The 19359-nt window shown below is 45.7% G+C and overlaps 1 protein-coding gene across 5 annotated transcripts in view; it reads right to left on the bottom strand.

Moving 5' to 3' along the window:
• Nucleotides 1–19359, bottom strand: part of usp25 (ubiquitin specific peptidase 25) — a 177189-nt gene that overhangs the window by 72739 nt on the left and 85091 nt on the right. For 3 of the 5 annotated variants that reach the window (XM_041210981.1, XM_041210983.1, XM_041210984.1), the window contains exons 8-14: nt 18067–18143; nt 15784–15857; nt 13740–13897; nt 9112–9239; nt 7891–7986; nt 5999–6166; nt 2342–2553 (exon numbers count right to left, since the gene is read on the bottom strand). In XM_041210981.1, coding sequence (XP_041066915.1) covers nt 2342–2553; nt 5999–6166; nt 7891–7986; nt 9112–9239; nt 13740–13897; nt 15784–15857; nt 18067–18143 — 913 coding nt within the window. The remainder of the gene's footprint in view (nt 1–2341; nt 2554–5998; nt 6167–7890; nt 7987–9111; nt 9240–13739; nt 13898–15783; nt 15858–18066; nt 18144–19359) is intronic. The other 2 variants (XM_041210982.1, XM_041210985.1) reach the window with 1 other exon arrangement.

Genomic DNA, 19359 nt, shown 5'->3' with positions numbered 1-19359 from the left:
GAAAGTGGCGTCCAGGCCAATGTGAGATAAGCCATGATCACCTTGAACAGCAGTGGAGACTCGAGGGGCCGAATACGGTACTCCTGTTCCAATTTCTTATGTTTCCTCAGATCCTGGGAGATCTGGGTCAGAACATTGGCGTTGGCATGTGGGGGCTGGGCCTGACACGCCAACGTACAAAATGGCGCGTGTCATTTTGATATTTCATTCAGCGGGCGCCTGCCAATCTGTCAACAGCCTATTGAGGCCATTAAAAACCTAATTAAAGTTATTAGCATCGCTGCCCATCCAACCTTGAGGTTGCGGGCAGGTGAAGAGCCTAAGCAGTCTTCGCATTTTTCAAGAAACCTCGTCCATGGGAGGGATGAGGTATCCTGAAGGTTTAATAAATTAATTAATTTTGCTAAATTGGCAAACATGCCCCCAGCTCGTGTGACATTGTCTATATAGTTTTTCTCTTTATTAAAAAGTTTCATTATGTACTTCATCTGCCTGAGGAACTCTCCCTCCTCCTTGCGCCCGCACAGGTAGTGCTGAGTGCTCCAGAGCGCGCATTACTTTGGGCGGGCCCTAATTGGCCCGTCTACATAAAATTACGTTGCGCAGCCGATCGCGGGCGGCAATCGGTTCCGCGCCTGCCCCCACCCAGCCTGCCCAACATAGGTAAGATGCAGCCCCTGCTGTTTACTGCCAGGGTTTTCTAGTTTAGGATTTCAAAGATTTTCTCTATGCTCAAATGATTAGCACAACAAGAAGTATAAAATTAAAACAATGGCACCAATGAGAGGTCACATTTAAATGTCTATGTCAACCCATGAGAATTATGTTTAATTGCTTTACTCATTCAGCAAAGCCTGTTTTTTTTTTTGAGCACTTTCCTAGCTTCCCAATATACATCTTCATCATGCTCATTGTTTCTTTCAGTTCTTCCATCGGATGAACCTAACCAGAAGCTGTTCTGCAAAGACAGAGATCCATCGGACAACCATTGAACCAGCAGCAAGTCAACTAAGCAGCCAAGGTAATAATGAACCACACCTTGAAAGTGGGAGAAGGACTCTTCCCTAACCTGTTCCAACTTCAAGTTCACCTGAGAACCAACCTCCTGGAGAGTTGACTACAAGAGGCTTCTCAGATTACTGAAAATCCTCTGCTTCACAAGACCTTCACTTCATCTAAATCATCAACGCATCTAAGAAACTACAAGCCTGCCACAAAACAGATGGAGACAGGCATATATTGGAATTGTATCGTTTCACCTTCATCTGTATTGAATCTTTGTGTGTGTGAGAGTCAAGTATGTAAGACATCGCGTTTTAAGCCTCCGGGGTAAATGTGCGAAAATAAATAGCCTTCTTTACTTAAAAGGACACAAAAAAAAGCTTGCTGCTGGCATTTTTTAAATTGGGACAATCACTCTGAGGATAAGAAAACACAAACCTTTTACATACAAACATACAGATCCTGGCAATAAAAGGGACACAAATTCTGCCTGCAACGCTATGCCTGAGGTGGTATGGGGCATTCTCCTTGTATCACTATGGCTCTTGCAGTGATGGGCAATTCTACAGTGTCTTCTCTTGGGATGTTACTGACCCACCTCCAGTTTCCCCGAGAACTACTCAGTTTGTAAATCATGGACTATGCCAGACCGGGTAAGGGTGGCAAGATCCCTTCCCTGAAGAACATTAGTGAACCATCAAAGTCTTCACAACAATCTGCAGGTTTCAGAGCCATCTTCCAGTGTTGGCCCAAAACACCGAGATTAAGTGAATTTAATTTCACAGATTTTTTTGCATTCTTTCACAGGATGTGGGTGTTGCTGGCTAGGCCAGCATTTATTGGCCTTCCCTAAATGCCCTTGAAAAGATGGTGGTGAGCTGCCTACTTGGACCACTGCAGTCCATGTGGTTGTGGATTTGGGAGTTGCTGTCCAAGGAGCCTTGGTGAGTTTCTGCAGTGCATCTTGTAGGTGGTACACCGTGTGTCAGTGGTGGGGGGAGTGAATTTACCGTGATTAATTTGAATTCTGGATTACTAGCTCAGTACAATAATACACTACTGCACCTTCATTCTTTCCCATCATCTCAAACTCCTGAAATACCTCAGTCTTTCCTTCTTCATTCAACTTATAGGCATTTAGAACGATCTAATCATGAATACTTAGGCTGAGAATTTCTTTTCGATTTTGATGAAAATCTACCTAAGGGCCTCACCTTTCTTCTGGGCTCCTCAATAAATTATCAAATAGCTCAGTAGTGGGCAACAGGTTTTACTGAGAAATAATACTATCTCACAGAGGGTAAAGATTCAGATCAGAGAGGGGGGAAGAAAGTCATACCTCTAGTGTCATTCTCCACCTCCATCCTCCAGCGATGTAGACAACCCTCCAACACCCTTAACTCGTCCTCCGTGATATGCCGTGGTGCAGGATGCATCGGAATTTCCGGTGGAACCCTCGACTGTGTGAAAGGTTTGTGAACTACTGGCCGCTGAAGAGGGGGTGTGCAGGGAGCTTCTGTAGGTGCCAAGGGTCCTTGTTCCATTGGGCTACTGGCAGTTTTTGTACAATGAAAACAGCATGGTTAATCTTTCCAAGCATTTCTGTAACTATTCCAACATCTAAATCCACGTAGATCCTGAACTCCATATGATGCTTTATTAAGAGTTAGGCTAGCCTCCCCCCTCAAATCAAAACAAGATAATAATTCATAGTTCATCCTGAAGTACTTAACATCGCCAGCCATCCCTTAGCCAAGTAGAGCCTCATGCTCTACTAAAACCACTTCCAAATCTGGTAAGGCGGATTCTCCCTCAATTGACTCACTCTTTGTAAGGTAGCATCCGCCCTGCACTCCCCATCCAAAGAACAGTGCAGCTAAGAAAGAGAGGGGACAATAGAGTGGATGCACGTTTCAGCTCTGCACAGCTCTGCTACCAATGGGCTTTCATTTTTAACAAGGGGCGCACTGAGTATCTTAAAATTGTTCAGCAAAATGAAGGTTGAAAATATTTCATGCATTCAGCAGCAAGCAAGAAAGGTAGCTTAACACATGCTCTTTCTTTTAACATTACCTACTGTACCAGGGTTGTCCAACTTTTTTGCCTGGAAGCCACATTTCAAAATTTTTCTCACTCAAGGGGCCAATGTGCAAATTTCAAAATATAAAATTCGGAGAAACAATACACATGATGAGAGTGCACGGTAGCGGGGGGGGATGAGAGTGCACGGCGGCGAGCGGGGATGAGAGTGCACGGCGGCGAGCGGGGATGAGAGTGCACGGCGGCGAGCGGGGATGAGAGTGCACGGCGGCGAGCGGGGATGAGAGTGCACGGCGGCGAGCGGGGATGAGAGTGCACGGCGGCGAGCGGGGATGAGAGTGCACGGCGGCGAGCAGGGGATGAGAGTGCACGGCGGCGAGCGGGGATGAGAGTGCACGGCGGCGAGCGGGGATGAGAGTGCACGGCGGCGAGCGGGGATGAGAGTGCACGGCGGCGAGCGGGGATGAGAGTGCACGGCGGCGAGCGGGGATGAGAGTGCACGGCGGCGAGCGGGGATGAGAGTGCACGGCGGCGAGGGGGGGTGAGTGTGCACGGTGGCGGGGGGGTGAGAGTGCACGGCGGCGAGGGGGGGGATGAGAGTGCACGGCGGCGAGGGGGGATGAGAGTGCACGGCGGCGAGGGGGGGGATGAGAGTGCACGGCGGCGAGGGGGGATGAGAGTGCACGGCGGCGAGGGGGGGATGAGAGTGCACGGCGGTGAGGGGGGATGAGAGTGCACGGCGGCGAGGGGGGGGATGAGAGTGCACGGCGGCGAGGGGGGATGAGAGTGCATGGCGGCGAGGGGGGATGAGAGTGCACGGCGGCGAGCGGGGATGAGAGTGCACGGCGGCGAGCGGGGATGAGAGTGCACGGCGGCGAGGGGGGATGAGAGTGCACGGCGGCGAGGGGGGATGAGAGTGCACGGCGGCGAGGGGGGGATGAGAGTGCACGATAACCCTGATATTTGGAGTGAACCTTATGGACAGATGCTGCCCCCGTGCACACATTTTCTCCTCCCTCTCTCCCCACACACCCTTCGCCTACACGACCCCTCACATCCTCTCCTTTTCCCCACTCACACCCTCTCCCCTCAACCCATCTCTGACCTCCTCCACCCTCCAACCCTCACAACCCCTCTCCAACCCTCACATTCCCTCAGTTTGCCCTGGCGCGCACACATTCTTCTCCCTCTCTCCCCACACACCCTTCCCCCAATGCATCCCATTCCCTTCACACCCACCTCCCCTCCCTCCCCTCACACACCCCTCTCCGCCCTCCCCTCACATACCCCTCTCCGCCCTCCCCTCACACACCCCTCTCCGCCCTCCCCTCACACACCCCTCTCCGCCCTCCCCTCACACACCCCTCTCCGCCCTCCCCTCACACACCCCTCTCCGCCCTCCCCTCACACACCCCTCTCCGCCCTCCCCTCACACACCCCTCGCCGCCCTCCCCTCACACACCCCTCGCCGCCCTCCCCTCACACACCCCTCGCCGCCCTCCCCTCACACACCCCCCCGCCGCCCTGCCCTCACACACCCCTCTCCGCCCTCCCCTCACACACCCCTCTCCGCCCTCCCCTCACACACCCCTCTCCGCCCTCCCCTCACACACCCCTCTCCGCCCTCCCCTCACACACCCCTCTCCGCCCTCCCCTCACACACCCCTCTCCGCCCTCCCCACATACACCCCTCTCCATCCCTCCTCACTCACACTCCCTCTTCCCTCCAGCCTCACCCACACCCCCTCGCACCCCGCCCCCTGCCTCATCCACACCCCCTCTCTACCCTCTCCCCAAACCCACTCTCCATCTCTACCCCAGCCTCACCCACACCCCCTCACACCCACCTCACTCACACCCACTCACCTCTCCACCTCACCCACACTCCCTCGTGCCCCCGCCTCACCCCACACTCCCTTGTGTCCCCCATCTAACCCTCACACTCCCTCGTCCCCCATCTCACCCTCACACTCCCTCGTCCCTGCCTCATCTACGCTCCATCTCCCCCACCTGACCTACACTCTCTCACCCCTCCACCCCGCTCCACACAAACACACTCTCTCACTCCTTCACACACTCTCTCATACAGTCTCCAGTTACTCAGACCGTCAGCGGGCCCCGCTCCCACTGCCTCGTGCTCCACTCTGGATGCCTGTCGCTCCCTGGCTCTCAGGTCCCTGCCCTAGAGCACCCCCCCCCCGGCCCTCAGTTTCCCTGTGGGTCCCCCCCCCACCGCCAACCGACCCTCAACCCTTGACTCGCGGGGCCCCGAACGCATTGCGGCTGGTGTTCCCTGCTCCTTCAAGCACAAGTTGATTCTCATCAGTGAGCCTATCAGCAGCAAACATGGGGGAGAAATGGCCTGTGATTGGAGGAGCAGTTCCGTGCAAAATCTCCCATTCAAATGCGTAGAGGAGCTTCGCGGGCCGTACGTTGGAACAAGCCTGTACAATATGTATGAAAAAGTATTCCTATTTCCGACATTAGCCATTCTGCGGCCTCTCAAGCTGCATGAGAACTAAGGATCACAGTCATAGAATAAGGGGTTGCCCTCTTAGGACAGAGATGAGGGGAAATTTCTTCACTCAGAGGGCTGTGAAGCTTCGGAATTCTCTACCCCCGGTAGCTGTGGATATTCGGTCCGAGAGTATACTCACAACAGAGATCGATAAAGTTTTGGGTACTAAGGGAATAAAGGGATATGGTTATTGAGCAGGAAAATGCAGCTGCAGTAGAAAATCAAGCATGATCCCACGGAATGGCAGGGCAGGGCAGGTTTAGAGGCTGAATAGTCCACCCCGATCCTATTTTTTATGTTCTTAAGACTTCAAAGTAATCAGTTGAAATATATGAGAGATGTGAAGATGTACTATATAAATGTAAGTTTTTCAAGAAAATTCAATAAGATATTTGTTTCTTGCTAATTTATACAGAATGCCAAACTTTATCTACAAACCTCTCTTGCCTGGCTGTTGTCTGAGGTGCTGTCGTGGTACCTGGCGGAGCAGTTTCAACATCATCCACCGGTGAGGTGCACACAGGCTTACTCGAGGCAAACTCCAAGGCATACTGAAGAACATCTGCCAGTGGGAATCGTTTGGGGCCAGAACCATAGCTTAGATACCTGCCAAGAGAAAAAGAGAGCCAATGGGATTGGGGGCAGAAAAGAAAGGAGAAAGAGGGATAAGAAAAAGAAAGGGAGGAAGAGAAAGAAAAAGCGAGGGAGAGAAATTATGTTAAAAGGGAGAAAAATAGTAAGAGAGAAAAACAGGAATCAAAAGTTTGTTTAAATTAGCACTACCAGCATCTGTCCAAATGGGTTTAAGCACTAGTTAGTGTGCCAATTTGGCTTAGCTGGTAATACTTTTGAAGGACTTGAGCACACAATTCACCTGGCATTTCAATACTGCACTGAAGGGGTGCGGCATTGTCAGAGATGCTGTCTGTTGCTTGAATTTAATTTGCTTGTGCTTCTGTGAAGTGCACTGTTTCCTTCTGCAACCTTGAAAAGTGCTATATAAATGCATTGTTGGAACACTAAACAAAGACCTTATATCTGCCTGTTCAGGTAGATGCAAAAGACCCCAAGGCACTTTTCCTAAGAGCAGCTGTGCAATGGACCAAAACAGATCAACAGGGTATCTGCCTACGTCATAACAATGACTACACTTCAAAAGTAATTATTTGATTGTGAAGCATTTTAAGATGTCAAGAGGCGATATAATAAGAGGCAAAATATAAATGCAAGTTCTTCTTCATCCTCAGATGTTTTTAGCCTCAATAAAAACAATGTGCACATTACCACCTTGTAGGCGATTTTTCAGTGCCTATTTGCAAGTTAATTTCTCCCTTCTTTGCGTTAATCTGCCTGTGGTTCAACCACCTATACTCCAGACAACATTGCCTGACTAAATGCTGCTTCTGATGCTTTTTTTCATTGTATCCCATCTTCCTGTTCTCTTGGGGATGAATCTTGCTGGGCTAACCCTCTCACACTGAGTGGCTTTTCTTAATGGGGAACATTGGACAATGAGCACCAGCCTAAGGGGGAGGAAGAGACATTACTGATGAGGGTGACCCTGTTCTCACCCAACATCACTTTCCAGGAAAGGTTACTGGATATCAATCAGGAGTCAGAACCCTGGCTAATTACCCCCCTCCTGTCATCAGCAATTCAAATCTGGGACTATTCTGGAACATTTGTCTCAGTCCCACACTAGCTAAATCATTGATGCACTAAATTATAATTAATTAAAGGAGAGTCTCCTCCTTTATTCCTTCATGGGCTGTGGGTGTCATTGGCATTTGTTGTTCATCCCTAATCACCCTTGAACTGAGTGGTTTATTAGGCCATTTCAGAGCGCAACTAAGAGTCAACCATATTGCTGTGGGTCTGGAGCCACATGTAGGCCAGACCAGGTAAGGGCAGTAGATTTCCTTCCCTAGAGAACATTAGTGAATCAGATGTTTTTTTTTATGACAATCAATGATAATTTCATGGTCACTAGCTTTCAATTCCAGGTTTTTTATCAACTGAATTTACATCCCACCAGCTGCCATGTCCCCTGTGCCTCTGGATTACCAGTCCAGTGACATTACCGCTACTCCATCATCTCCTCCGATCTTAAATCATTTAATTCCATCAGGATATTCTTCTACTTCTTTCTTCCTCCTGGGTTTATCTAGCATCAGCTTAAATGCATCTACCCCAAATTCTGACCAGAAAGAAGAGGCACAACCTCAGCACAAAAGAGCTGTTGTTTATCTATTAGACTCTAGACCAGATTACATTACTGGGACTGCTCATTTCTAACTAAAATTCTCCATCTAAGCTCCTTGTTCTCGTACCTTTCCAGTCGTTGCTGCAAAACGGTAAGGTGGTCTTTCAGCCGTCGTATCTCTTCCCGTTTGATTCTGGTGATTTCTCGGTTTTTATCCATGTACCTGTATTTTTAACCAATAGTACATCCAATTAAGTAGAAATGATCTCACTCCCTAAGACATTGATAATCAAAGGCATCAAGTTGGCAGGTACGAGATCAAAGAATTATATAGGACAGGCAGTGGCCAGTTGGTCCATTGTGCCTGTGCTAGCTCTTGAAAAGAACTATCGAATACATCCCTGTCTTTCCTCACAGCCCTGCAATTTTATTTTCCTTTTCAGGTAAATATGTCATCCTCATTTTAAAGTTACTATTGAATCTGCTTCCACCACCATAGATAGTGCATTCCAGATTATAACAACTCATTGTGTAAAAAAGGTTCTAATCTGCCCTGGATTATTTGCTGATGATCATAAATCCGTATCCTCTGGTTCCTGATGTTGAAAAGAGTATCTCCATGTATATTCCCTCCATTATTTTTTAATATAAAGGAGAATGTAGTGAAGGTGGAACATAACTGAATTGCCAAATTACAATCTTTGCACTGTGAAATAGTCTCTGACATTGTGTTTGATTCAGGGTGAATTAATAAAGTGAACTGAATAAACATCAGTGGAGAAAGGGGACTGAGGAAGTACTAGCAGCATTGCTTGATAGTGTTTTTCCCAGGAGTGGTCAGGGAAGGAATGTAGTATTCCAAAAGTAGAGGATTGGTACGTGGTAGTGGTACAGTGGAGGGAAATAGTGATGGGAATCCATGGTAGAATCAAACTTGCACCTCTGCATGAATTGAGCTCGATGGTCACGATAGCCTGGACTTTCCTATGTTGCAAACAGTCCTAAGCTACAGGGCTGGAATGGAGAAAGTTGGAGCTTCCTCTGCAGTTTGGACAAAAATAAAACACATACTTCACACATCGAGGACCTTCTCAGTTCTAAGCTCTATGATTGTCGAACCTGAACCTCTGTCTCGCTGCCTCCTTTAAGAAGCTCCCTAAAGCCGTACCACTTTGGCCAAGTTTTTGGCCACCTGTCCTAATTTCTTCTTAAATTTAGTCAAATTTTGTCTGATAACACTCTTATGAAGCACGTTACATTGCTTTACTACATTAAAACGTTATATGAATGCAATCTGTCTTCTTTCTAAGAGCACCAGGATACTCTGCAAATTACAGGGCGGCAGTACCTGTCCATGTATAAGACGGATGGAAATTCCAATTTGTGGTGGATCTTCTCGGGCCTTCCCAAAGCTTGATTGAACTCAAATCTGGAAAGTTCGAAGGTTAGGACGGGTGGAAGCGCAGTGAACCAGTGCTGTGGGATCAGAAGACAAGCAGTTGTTGCAACTGAAAATAGCAAGACAATCATTCTTGGAAGGGGTGGGGGGAATGAGAGCCATAACTATCCCAAAAAGGTGCAAGTGTTACTCAGTGGCTGTGAATTTCACATCTGCCCAGTTGTTGAGGAAATTAAGCCACTGTTATTGAAAATCACATTGTTGAAGAATTAAAACCAGGCAAGTATTTTATTAATTAAGCTTGCTCTTGTAATAAATCATGCACTGTGAACATAAACCAATTTAAAGCTAACTTTCCATTAACATGGGATAACATGGTTAAGAATCACACAGTAAATGAAGACCAGTTGTCCCACCATTTCAGTTTTGGAACACTTTAAAGCTAATTCATTGTTAGGCTTTCTTCACTCTCTTAAATATGTTATCTTCTGCTTCCAATATTTTATCCACTTTTCCCTTGAAAGATGGCCCACTACCAAAGTATTCCATGTTCCAACAACTAAAAACTTTCTGCATTAAGAAATTTTACGTAACCTCTTCTTACTCTCTTTGTGGAAACTTTAACAGGATAATCCCACGTCACCAACTTGCTAAATACTTATTCCTTTGACATCCTGTTAAAACGCTTCATAATCTAAAAAAAAATCTCCTCTTAGCTTGCTCTGCTCCAGGGCAAACAGTCCCAGTATCTCTCCTCAGAAGTACAGTTTCTCATCCCTGATGTTATCCTGCTGAATCTGGTAACATGGGAAAGCAGTTAGTTTAGCGTGACTTCTTTAGGTAAAGTTGTCAGTAGCTGTCAGCATTTCTTTCAGGCTGAAAAATCATCAACCAATAGTGCAGCACTCCCTCTGTATTAGGAATGTCAGTTATGTGCCCTCTGATCTTTTTCCATCCATGTAAATTAAATGAATATTGAAGGGGAAGCTACATCTGGGAACTTGTGCTGAAGAGAGAATGGAATCCCAGGAGGGACAATGACTGTTGAAGTAGTTTTCAGAGAAGTAGTGGCATTTAGTCCACCTACAGATTTTTTACATTAAAAATCTATGAATTGTGAAGTAATAAACTGGTTCACCATTTTTACAGTAAACTGTCTCTCAGTGCATACAAAGTATTGCTGAAAAAAGAGACATGCTAACGAAGCTTTTCGTCTTGCACTCATCAGGACAGTACATAAGAAATTACCAGATTGTAACAGTGCAAACAACAATTCATATTGCATGAGAAGAGAGTGCTGACTGGTTGGCAAGGGGACTCTGATTGGTGGAAGCATTGCCATGGAGAATGCAGCATGGAGCAGATAGCTGCCCAGCTTTGTTCAAATTCAAACCAGGTAGGTTGACTTTGATCAAGGATTGCCCTGGGGAACGCACCAGGGAATGACTGCTCCGTAAGCTTTTGTTTAGATGAAAAGGGTGCAAAGGTTCTGTACTACTAAACAACTAAATGTATACAATAGTGAATTGGGGAGAGTTAGTGTTTGGAAATATGCACAGTTTAAAATGTCTCATGAGATAACTTCACAAAAACCTTTGCATAATTATTTGGAGATCTGGCTAGGAATCCAAAACGTTTCACAAGCTCCCCAGAAATGGCCTGGTGTTTTTAATGTGTCGGATGCCTTTGGGACCAATCTTCCTTGAATAATTCTACAAAACCAACTGCAGTGGAATGACTAGATCAGTGGTGAACTGGTCAAAAAATTCTCTTACTAGCTCTTAATAGCTTAACAACTCTTAATAACTTACGAATTCTTAACCTAAGTCTTAATAACTTATTAACTCTTCCAACTCACCACCTGCTCTCTGCTTCCCACCCCCAGCTTTCTGCCTCTCTCAACTTGCCATCTTTCTCAACTCCTCCCTCTTCCCTCCCTGACCCGCCTGCTACCTCCCTTCTGCTCACTGCTTCCTACCTGACCCTTCCGCTCACCATCTCACCCTCTTGCCGACCCTCCTGCTCACCACCTCTCCCACTCACTGCCTCACCCGTTTGCCACCTCCCGCTCTTGAACCTTCACTTTGAGCAGGGCTCGGGACAGTGGCAGCAAGGGGGAGGAAGGGGCTGCAAATGTGAGGGTCGGGGAGGGAGGCAGCGAGCGGGAGGGTGAGGGAGCAGGAGAGGTGGTGAGTGGAGAGCAGGAAAAACGATTGCCAATTGATAGTTCAGGGAGCCTGAAGTTGTCTTGAGTGAATTTTGGCTGTTAATTCAAATTAATTAATTATGCCAAGTTAGGTAATTTCCTGCTTTTTTTTTTATACTCACAGAACTCCTCTGATATCTACTAATGAATCACACTTTCAAATATCCTAATATTCAAAGCTGTCTGGCCTGCTGAGAGCCTCTCCTCCATTATGCCACTGCCCTGTCATCAACAGAAGGCAATACCTGTGATGGATCTAATCCCACAGAATCATCACTTTCACTAATCAATAGCCGCACAATCCTGGGTACAAGCAGAGGGTGGGAGGATATAGTCCAGTGATGCTGAATAGGTGTGTGCTTTGAACAAAAGGGTACTGCTTTGAAGTCAACTTTTCCTTTGCTATCGCAACTCATGGTATCAATACTTTGAGCAGGACAAGAAGCTTCACGTTAACCCAGTACATCAAACATGTGTTACAACCAGGATAGGAGAAGTGCACAGTTTATCTGGCCCTACTACTCCACAGCTCGCACCATTAGTGTGAAAGTCTAATTCGCTTACCAAAATTACTACTGTTAGACCTAGAATAAAAGAGACTTTAACCAAACTTCTTTCAATAAACTCAGATTAAACAAAACTTTTTTTTAAAAAACAAGTTTCAAGATCAGGTTAACCCACAATTGTACTCTGGAAGTATAACTATCTATCCTTAAATAACTAAGCATGCATATGCACAATCACACACAAGCAAACAAAGGGCAAACAGATAGTGTCTCTCTGCAGAGATGGGCTTTAGAGGATAGGCGTTATAAAAATAAAGGTTAAAATTCGCAGGGTCTGGGCACTGTTGAACTGGATCTCCTTCATGGGAAGACGGGGCCGCTGATCCCAGTAGACGCCTGGAGGATCTCACCAACAGAGCTTCGTTGTGGCGGAGAATATAGCCAGGTCAATCCCCCTTCTCAACCTCAGATTCCCAAAAAACATCGACAAGTTCTATTGAGCTGAGGATTCTTAGCTGGATATGCCAACAACTTTATTTCAGGCAAGGCAAAGCAAGGCAGTGAGCTGGGCAGCTTTTACTTTTTCAATTCAGTCCCAACTGAACTCAAAAACACAAATCCAAAACTTAAAGCTCATCCCTTGTTATGTGGTTTCCAATAACTCACTAGCTTTTTTTCCTTTAAATCAGTTTTTCCCATCAATTAAAGTAATTTTTAAAATTAATTTATGGGTTGTGGATGTCGTTGGCTAGGCCAGCATTTACTACCCATCCCTAATTGCCCTTGAGAAGGTGGTGGTGACCTAAATATACCCACGTTGCTTTTAGGGAGGGAGTTCCAGTATTTTGACCCAGTGACAGTGAAGGAACGGTGATATATTTCCAAGTCAGGATGGTGAGTGGCTTGGAGGGGAGCTTCCAGGTGGTGGTGTTCCCATGTAAACTGGCCTTGTCCTTCTAGGTGGTAGAGTTTGTGAGCTTGGAAGGTGCTAAGGAGCCTTTGTGAATTCTTGCAGGGAATCTTGCAGATAGTACACATTGCTGCCACTGCTTGTCAGTGGTGGAGGGAGTGAATGTTTGCGGATCGGGTGCCAAGCAAGCGAGCTGCTTTGTCTTGGATGGTGTCAAGCTTCTCGAGTGTTGTTGGAGCTGCACTCACCTAGGTAAACGGAGAGTATTCCATTGCACTCCTGACTTGTGCCTTGTAGATGGTGATCAGGCTTTGGGAAGTCAGGAGGTGAGTTACTCGCTGCAGGATTCCTAGCTTCTGACCTGCTCTTGTAGCCATGGTATTCATATGGCCAGTCCAGTTCAGTTTCTGGTCAATGGTAAGCCGCAGGATGTTGATAGTAGGGGATTCAACAATGGTAATGCCATTGAATGTCAAGGGGCGATGGTTAGATTCTCTCTTGGTGGAGATGATCATTGACTGGCACTTGTGTGGCGTGAATGTTACTTAGCACTTGTCAGCCCGAGCCTGGATATTGTCCAGGTCTTGCTGCAGTTGCACATGCTTCAGCACCTAAGGAGTCACGAGTGCTGCTGAGCCTTGTGTAATCATCAGCGAACACCCCCACTTCTAACTTTATGATGGAAGAAAGGTCAATTGCAATGCAAACAACCACACTCTCCCCCATTTCAAGTGCCGTGCTGATCAGGTGATTTCTTGAAAAAGCCACGCTTGTTGACAGTTCCAAGGTTAACGTATGACCTGTTTTAAAAAAGCTCCAGGTCAGCATCCGAATGTCCAAATAACGCCCTTCCAAATTTTAAAAGAAAAATCCAGTTTGTGAAGATATGATTTACCCAACACATGTGACTAAATTTAACTAAATGATGCAGTAGCACCCTTTTGTAACAACCCACCTCTTGTCCAGACTTTGCAGAGTTGGCAGAATTTTCTGCCTGTAAGGACTCAATCTCGCCTTCAACCATCGCAGCCTCTAGGCACTCGTGAAGATCCTTAAATCCGTTCACCTGCAGTGGGTACTGTCCAAACATCTCCGAATTCTCAAACTTTTTCCCTATTGCAAAATTAAAGGTACGTTTAACTTATTCAAATTGGTTGCGATTTCCAGAACTTGTGCTGCCTTTTAGTACTGTTCAACATGATCAACTTCATGCCTGCTTTTTTAAAAATAAAGTACTTTCTTCATTGACTGAGATGTAGAGGAAAGTGTCACTGAACCATGCAGACAAGAAAAGAGAGCAGGATCAATTTTCCAAGTGAGCTGATTTGAGTCATGGCAGCAGTAACAGAGCAACAATTACCCTCACAAATCCTGAGCCAGGGAAGGGCAATCAGGAAGGTGTCCTAGGCCTGATTCAATCCAGGGACCACTGCATGAAGCACTTACGTTTGGGCATCAGATAAGGAAAGAATCAGACTTGACAGAATTATCAAATATGATCGAACACCTTAACACTGCCCCAATCCCCCCCGCCCATTTACTGGTGCCTTCCCCCAATTGCCCAATTTACTGGTGCCCTTCCTCAATTCCCCCATTATTGGTACTCCTTTTCAATCAATTTTGAGTGCCTTTCCAATGAGGATGACAGAAAGAGCTTTATTCTCTAGTCCCACCTGCGAGCCCTTGATGGACAAGTGAGGAGGAAGCTTTATATCAACACTGTGCTGTGCTTGCCTTATGAGTGTTTGACAGGGCTGTTTATAGGGGCTTTTATTCTGTATCTAACCTGTGCTGTACCTGCCTTGACAGTGTTGATGGGACAGTGTAGAGGGAGTTTTACTCTGTACCTAACCTGTCCTGGAATGTTAATGTGAAAATATTAACAGAGTTTAATTCTAACCATGCTATGCATGACAGTGGTGTAAAACGTGAGAAGTCCCATACAAGGAGACAAGCTAAACTTTTTCCACTGGCTGTAAGAAAAAGCTATTAAATATTCAAGTTGCTGAACAACAGTTTAGATGAGGGGTCCGAGTGTAACGTATCCAAGATTGTGACGGTACAAATAGAGGTGGAATATCGGTATATAAAAAGGTGGAAGAGTAAGCCGTGCGGAGGATGTAAGGAGGTTGCAAACGGATACAGACCAGTTAAATGTGTGGGAAGAATGTGGCAGATGGAGTATAATGTGGGAAGTGTAAAAATTATTTGCTTTGGTAGCATGAACGGAAAAGCAGAATATTTTTTAAAATGTGCGAGACTGACAAATGTTGGGTTTCTGAAGGGTTTGGACATCTTTTCACACAAATCACAAAGTTAACATGCAAGTACAGCAAGCAATTAGGAAGGTAAATGGTACTTAAGCCTTTATTTCAAAGGGGTTGCAGCATAAAAGTAAGGAAATGTTGCTGTAATTATAAAGGGCTTTGATGATGTATAGTGTATGTTGGTGGTCTCCTTACCCAAGGAAGGATATTCTTGGCTTAGAGGGTGTGCAACAAGGGTTTACTAGATTCATTTTGGAGGAGGAGATCAGGAGAGACTGAGTAGAATGGACTTTTATACTCAGGAGTTTAGAAGAATAACAAGTGACTCATTGAAATATATAAAATTGTTCGAGGAATTGACAGAGTAGATGCTGAGAGGCTGTTTACCCTGGCCAGAGAGCCTAGAAATAGGGGTCATAGTCTCTGAGTAAGAGGTCAGTCATTTAAAACTGAGATGAGGAGAAATTTCTTCTCTTGAAAGGTTGCGAACTTTGAAATTCTCTACTACAGAGAGTTGGGGATGCTTAGTTGTGGAATATATTGAAGATAGATATTCGGACATTAAGGGAATTCAGGAATGTGGGGGTTAGGGCAGGAAGTGGAGTTGCTGTATAAGTTCAGCCATTATTTTACTGAACGGTCAAACAGGCTTGAGAGGGCGAATGGGCTATTCCTGCTCCTATTGCTTATGTTCTTAGAATACTTTCACGAGTTGGTCCTGATGTACATTACCTTCGTGCATCCCTACAGCCAGGAACCGCCCATAGAAGAGCTCCACCATTGGGTTCTTTGGTTTCTCGCCATCCCTAACAACAAAGAAAAAACTTGCAGTACATACTAGAATAATGCTGGGTAAGCAAAGAGAGCATCATGCAGCACAGAAGGCAGCCATTTCATCCACTGTGCTTGTTGTCCCAGCTCTTTGATAGAACTATCCAATTAGTCACACTCTGCTCATTTCCCAAAGCCCTACAAATTTCTCCTTCTCATCAAGTATTTATCCAGTTGTAAGTTGTTATAGAATCTGTTTCCACCACTCTTTCAGGCAGCACACAGCACATTCTAAATCATAACCTCCTTGGTTCTTTTGCCAATTATCTTAACAGTGTGTCCTCTGGTTACCGACTTTCCTGCCAGTGAAGACGATTTCCTCCTTCTACTCTATCAAATCCTGCACAAGCTTTGAACGCATGCAATGAGAAATAAAGACGCTTTAATAGTCTCTCTTTGCTCCTGGGAAAACACCCTCAACGTTGTGCTACGCTGATTTCCACTGTGCTGTTGCTGCTCCAAGCTCTGCTGTATAACAGACCCAAAACATCAGCATGGACTAATGGCCTGAATGGCCTGTTTCTGTGCTGCAAATTCCATGTAACCCTACGTAACATAAGCAGAGAGGTCTCAACTCAATGTGAATTTAAAAAAGCTGCCTTACTGCAACAGCAGAACCATAGGCCCAGAAAATTGTGGCTCTGCGATGCTGTCAGTTAACCAAACATTGGGTTACTTAGTACATGTCCTGGAAGAGGCAGGGCTGCACACTTATAGCCAGCAGCCCATACGGGTCCTGTGTGGGATTTCACTCCAGGATTCAGTTGCACATCTGTTCTGTATAGAATCTCACTCCTAGAATCAGCTCTACATGTGCTTTGTGTGGAGTTTCACTCCTGAAGTTGGCTGCACATATGCTCCCTACGTTGGACTTCACTCCTGGAGTCCAATATGCAAATATCCTCTCACATTTTACCAGCCATCTTTAATCGGGTATATCTGTAACTGGAAAATGTAAGAAATGCAGCAGCTAATTCAAGCCAAAATCCCATAACCACCAATTAAATGCTAAGTTTTAATGATGTTGGCTGGGAAACAAAACATGGGGTAATACACCAGGGAGAACCCTTCCTCAAATAGTAGCATGGATTTCATATCTGCCTGAAGAGGCAGACAGGCCTCAGTTTAAAATCTCCCCCAAAGGATAGCACCTCAGACAATACAACACACCCTCAAAGCTGCAGTGAGAGTGTCAGCCTAGATTACAATCTCAAGTCTCTGAAGTGGAACTTGAGCTCAAAACATTTTGAAGAACTACAGGTACCAAAATGTGGGCTAAGGTTGTCTCTATTTCTCCTCAGTCCTGGACAGACAGGATAGAGCTTATTAACAGGAAGCCTTGGCATACACTGTGATTAGCCAGTCTTGTTATCCACCGTATAAACAATTCTGATGCTGTAAGAACACATCTGACTCTTCAGATTCAGAAGGTTGGCCACCAGAAAAAGAACCATAAACCAACTACAAATGTTGCAAATTCAAAATGAAAATAGCAAATGTTGCAAATACATGACAGCTGCAAACAAGGATAATTCAAGTTTCAAGGGAAATTTTCAGAATAATCTTTCCATCACTTCATGTTTCACCTGTCATCAGTTTTATACATCTCTGACACTGTTAAGAGGGCCAACATCTACTTCTCTCAACCACTTTAAAATTTCAAATACCACTGCCCCACAAATCTTCTCGGCCAATCATGGTAGTGCAGTGCCTGGCTCCAAATGGGTCTTCAATGAAAACAACTGCTTTCCACGGTACCAATGAGCAACACCACTGAAGGTCATTATAAGAACACCAGTGAGCGACGCCACAAGGGATGAGCTTAAGAACACCAGTGAGCAACGCCACAGGAGATCAGCTTAAGAACACCAGTGAGCAACGCCACAGGAGATCAGCTTAAGAACATCAGTGAGCAACGCCACAGGAGATCAGCTTAAGAACACCAGTGAGCAATGCCACAGGAGATCAGCTTAAGAACACCAGTGAGCAATGCCACAGGAGATCAGCTTAAGAACACCAGTGGGCAATGCCACAGATCAGCTTAAGAACACCAATGGCAATGCCAATGGAGGTCATCTTAAGAACACAAATGAACAATGCTCCAGGAGATCAATTTAAGAACACAAGTGAGCAATACCACAGGAAGTCAGGTCCAGTTTTTCCTTAAAATCATACCGAGCTTACCTCTCTTCTTCTGTTTTCACCTGAAAGGCGTCCTCTAACCAGTCCAAAAGCTTGTGTGTAAACTCACTCACATCTTGCTGCAGAACAGGAGAGGAAGGGAAAAATACTTGGTAAAAGGCCAAACATCTGCACAGGATGATCCATGAAAGGCACCTCCTTTAACCTAGTAAAATGTCCCACAGGAGCATTAACAGGCAAAATATGACACCAAGCCAAATAAGGTGATACTAGGACAAATGAGCAAAAGCTTGGTCAAAAAGGTATGTTTTAAGGAGTATCTTCAAGGAGGAGAGGAAAGGTTTGGTGAGGGAATTTCAGAGCTTAGGAACCAGACCTTGGTGCTGTGGGGTCTTTGTTATGTCTAGACATGGCCTTCTCCTGGCCTTTCTACCTTTCGTAAACCTGAGGTCATCCAAAACTTTGCTGCCCATTCCCTAACTTGCACCAAGTCCCGTCAACTCATCACTGCTGTGCCCACTGAAATACACTGGCTCCCGGTTGAGCAATGCCTTGGTTTTAAAATTCTCAACCTCACTTTCAAATCCTTCCACAAGCTCAATCCTCCCTATCTCCTCCAGCCCTTCAACCCTCTGATATCTGCACTTCTCCAATTCTGGGCTCTTAGCATCCTCAATTTTAATCTCTCCAGCATTGGTCTCATGCCTTCAGGTGCCAAGATCTGGAACTCCCTTCCTAAACCTCTCTACCGCACACTCCTCTTAAAACACCTCTAAACTCAACCCCTTTGACCAAGTGTTTGGCCATCTGCCCTAATATTGACTTTTGTGTCTTGGTGTCAAATTTTGTTTTTTAATGTTCCTGTGAAACGCCCTGGGATGTTTAACTATGTTAATGTACTATATAAAAACAGCTTGGTGTAGTTGCAGGAAGTTAGGGATAGGTAAAGACAACTTGCAATGAGCGAACTGGTCCCAACGTCATTGAGGTTCCTGATTTCTGCCAGGGCCACAGTGGGGTGTTACAATTATGCTCACACATTGGGGAAGGAGCAAAGTAATAAAGAAAGGTGGTGTTCTCCCTTCTAATCACTGTCTTGTGACCGCTACTGGAAAATACACGCATGCAGAAGTCAAATGAGGAAAACTGATTTGCCCTCCAGGGTCACAACACACCGTTTAGTTCTACAGACAAGTATTCATCAGCTGGGCGAGTACCAGAGGGCAGCCAGCACCCGATGAACTACAGCTTCAACAGGTGGTGAGAAAAGTCAGTAGCAAAAGAAAACCTGGAGGAAATGCAACACTGAAACAGGGTCTGCCATCATTCCTTTTC

This window comes from Carcharodon carcharias, chromosome 18 (genome assembly GCF_017639515.1).
Source record: "Carcharodon carcharias isolate sCarCar2 chromosome 18, sCarCar2.pri, whole genome shotgun sequence".
NCBI lineage: Eukaryota > Metazoa > Chordata > Chondrichthyes > Lamniformes > Lamnidae > Carcharodon > Carcharodon carcharias.
This window is presented reverse-complemented; position numbering and strand designations above follow the sequence as displayed.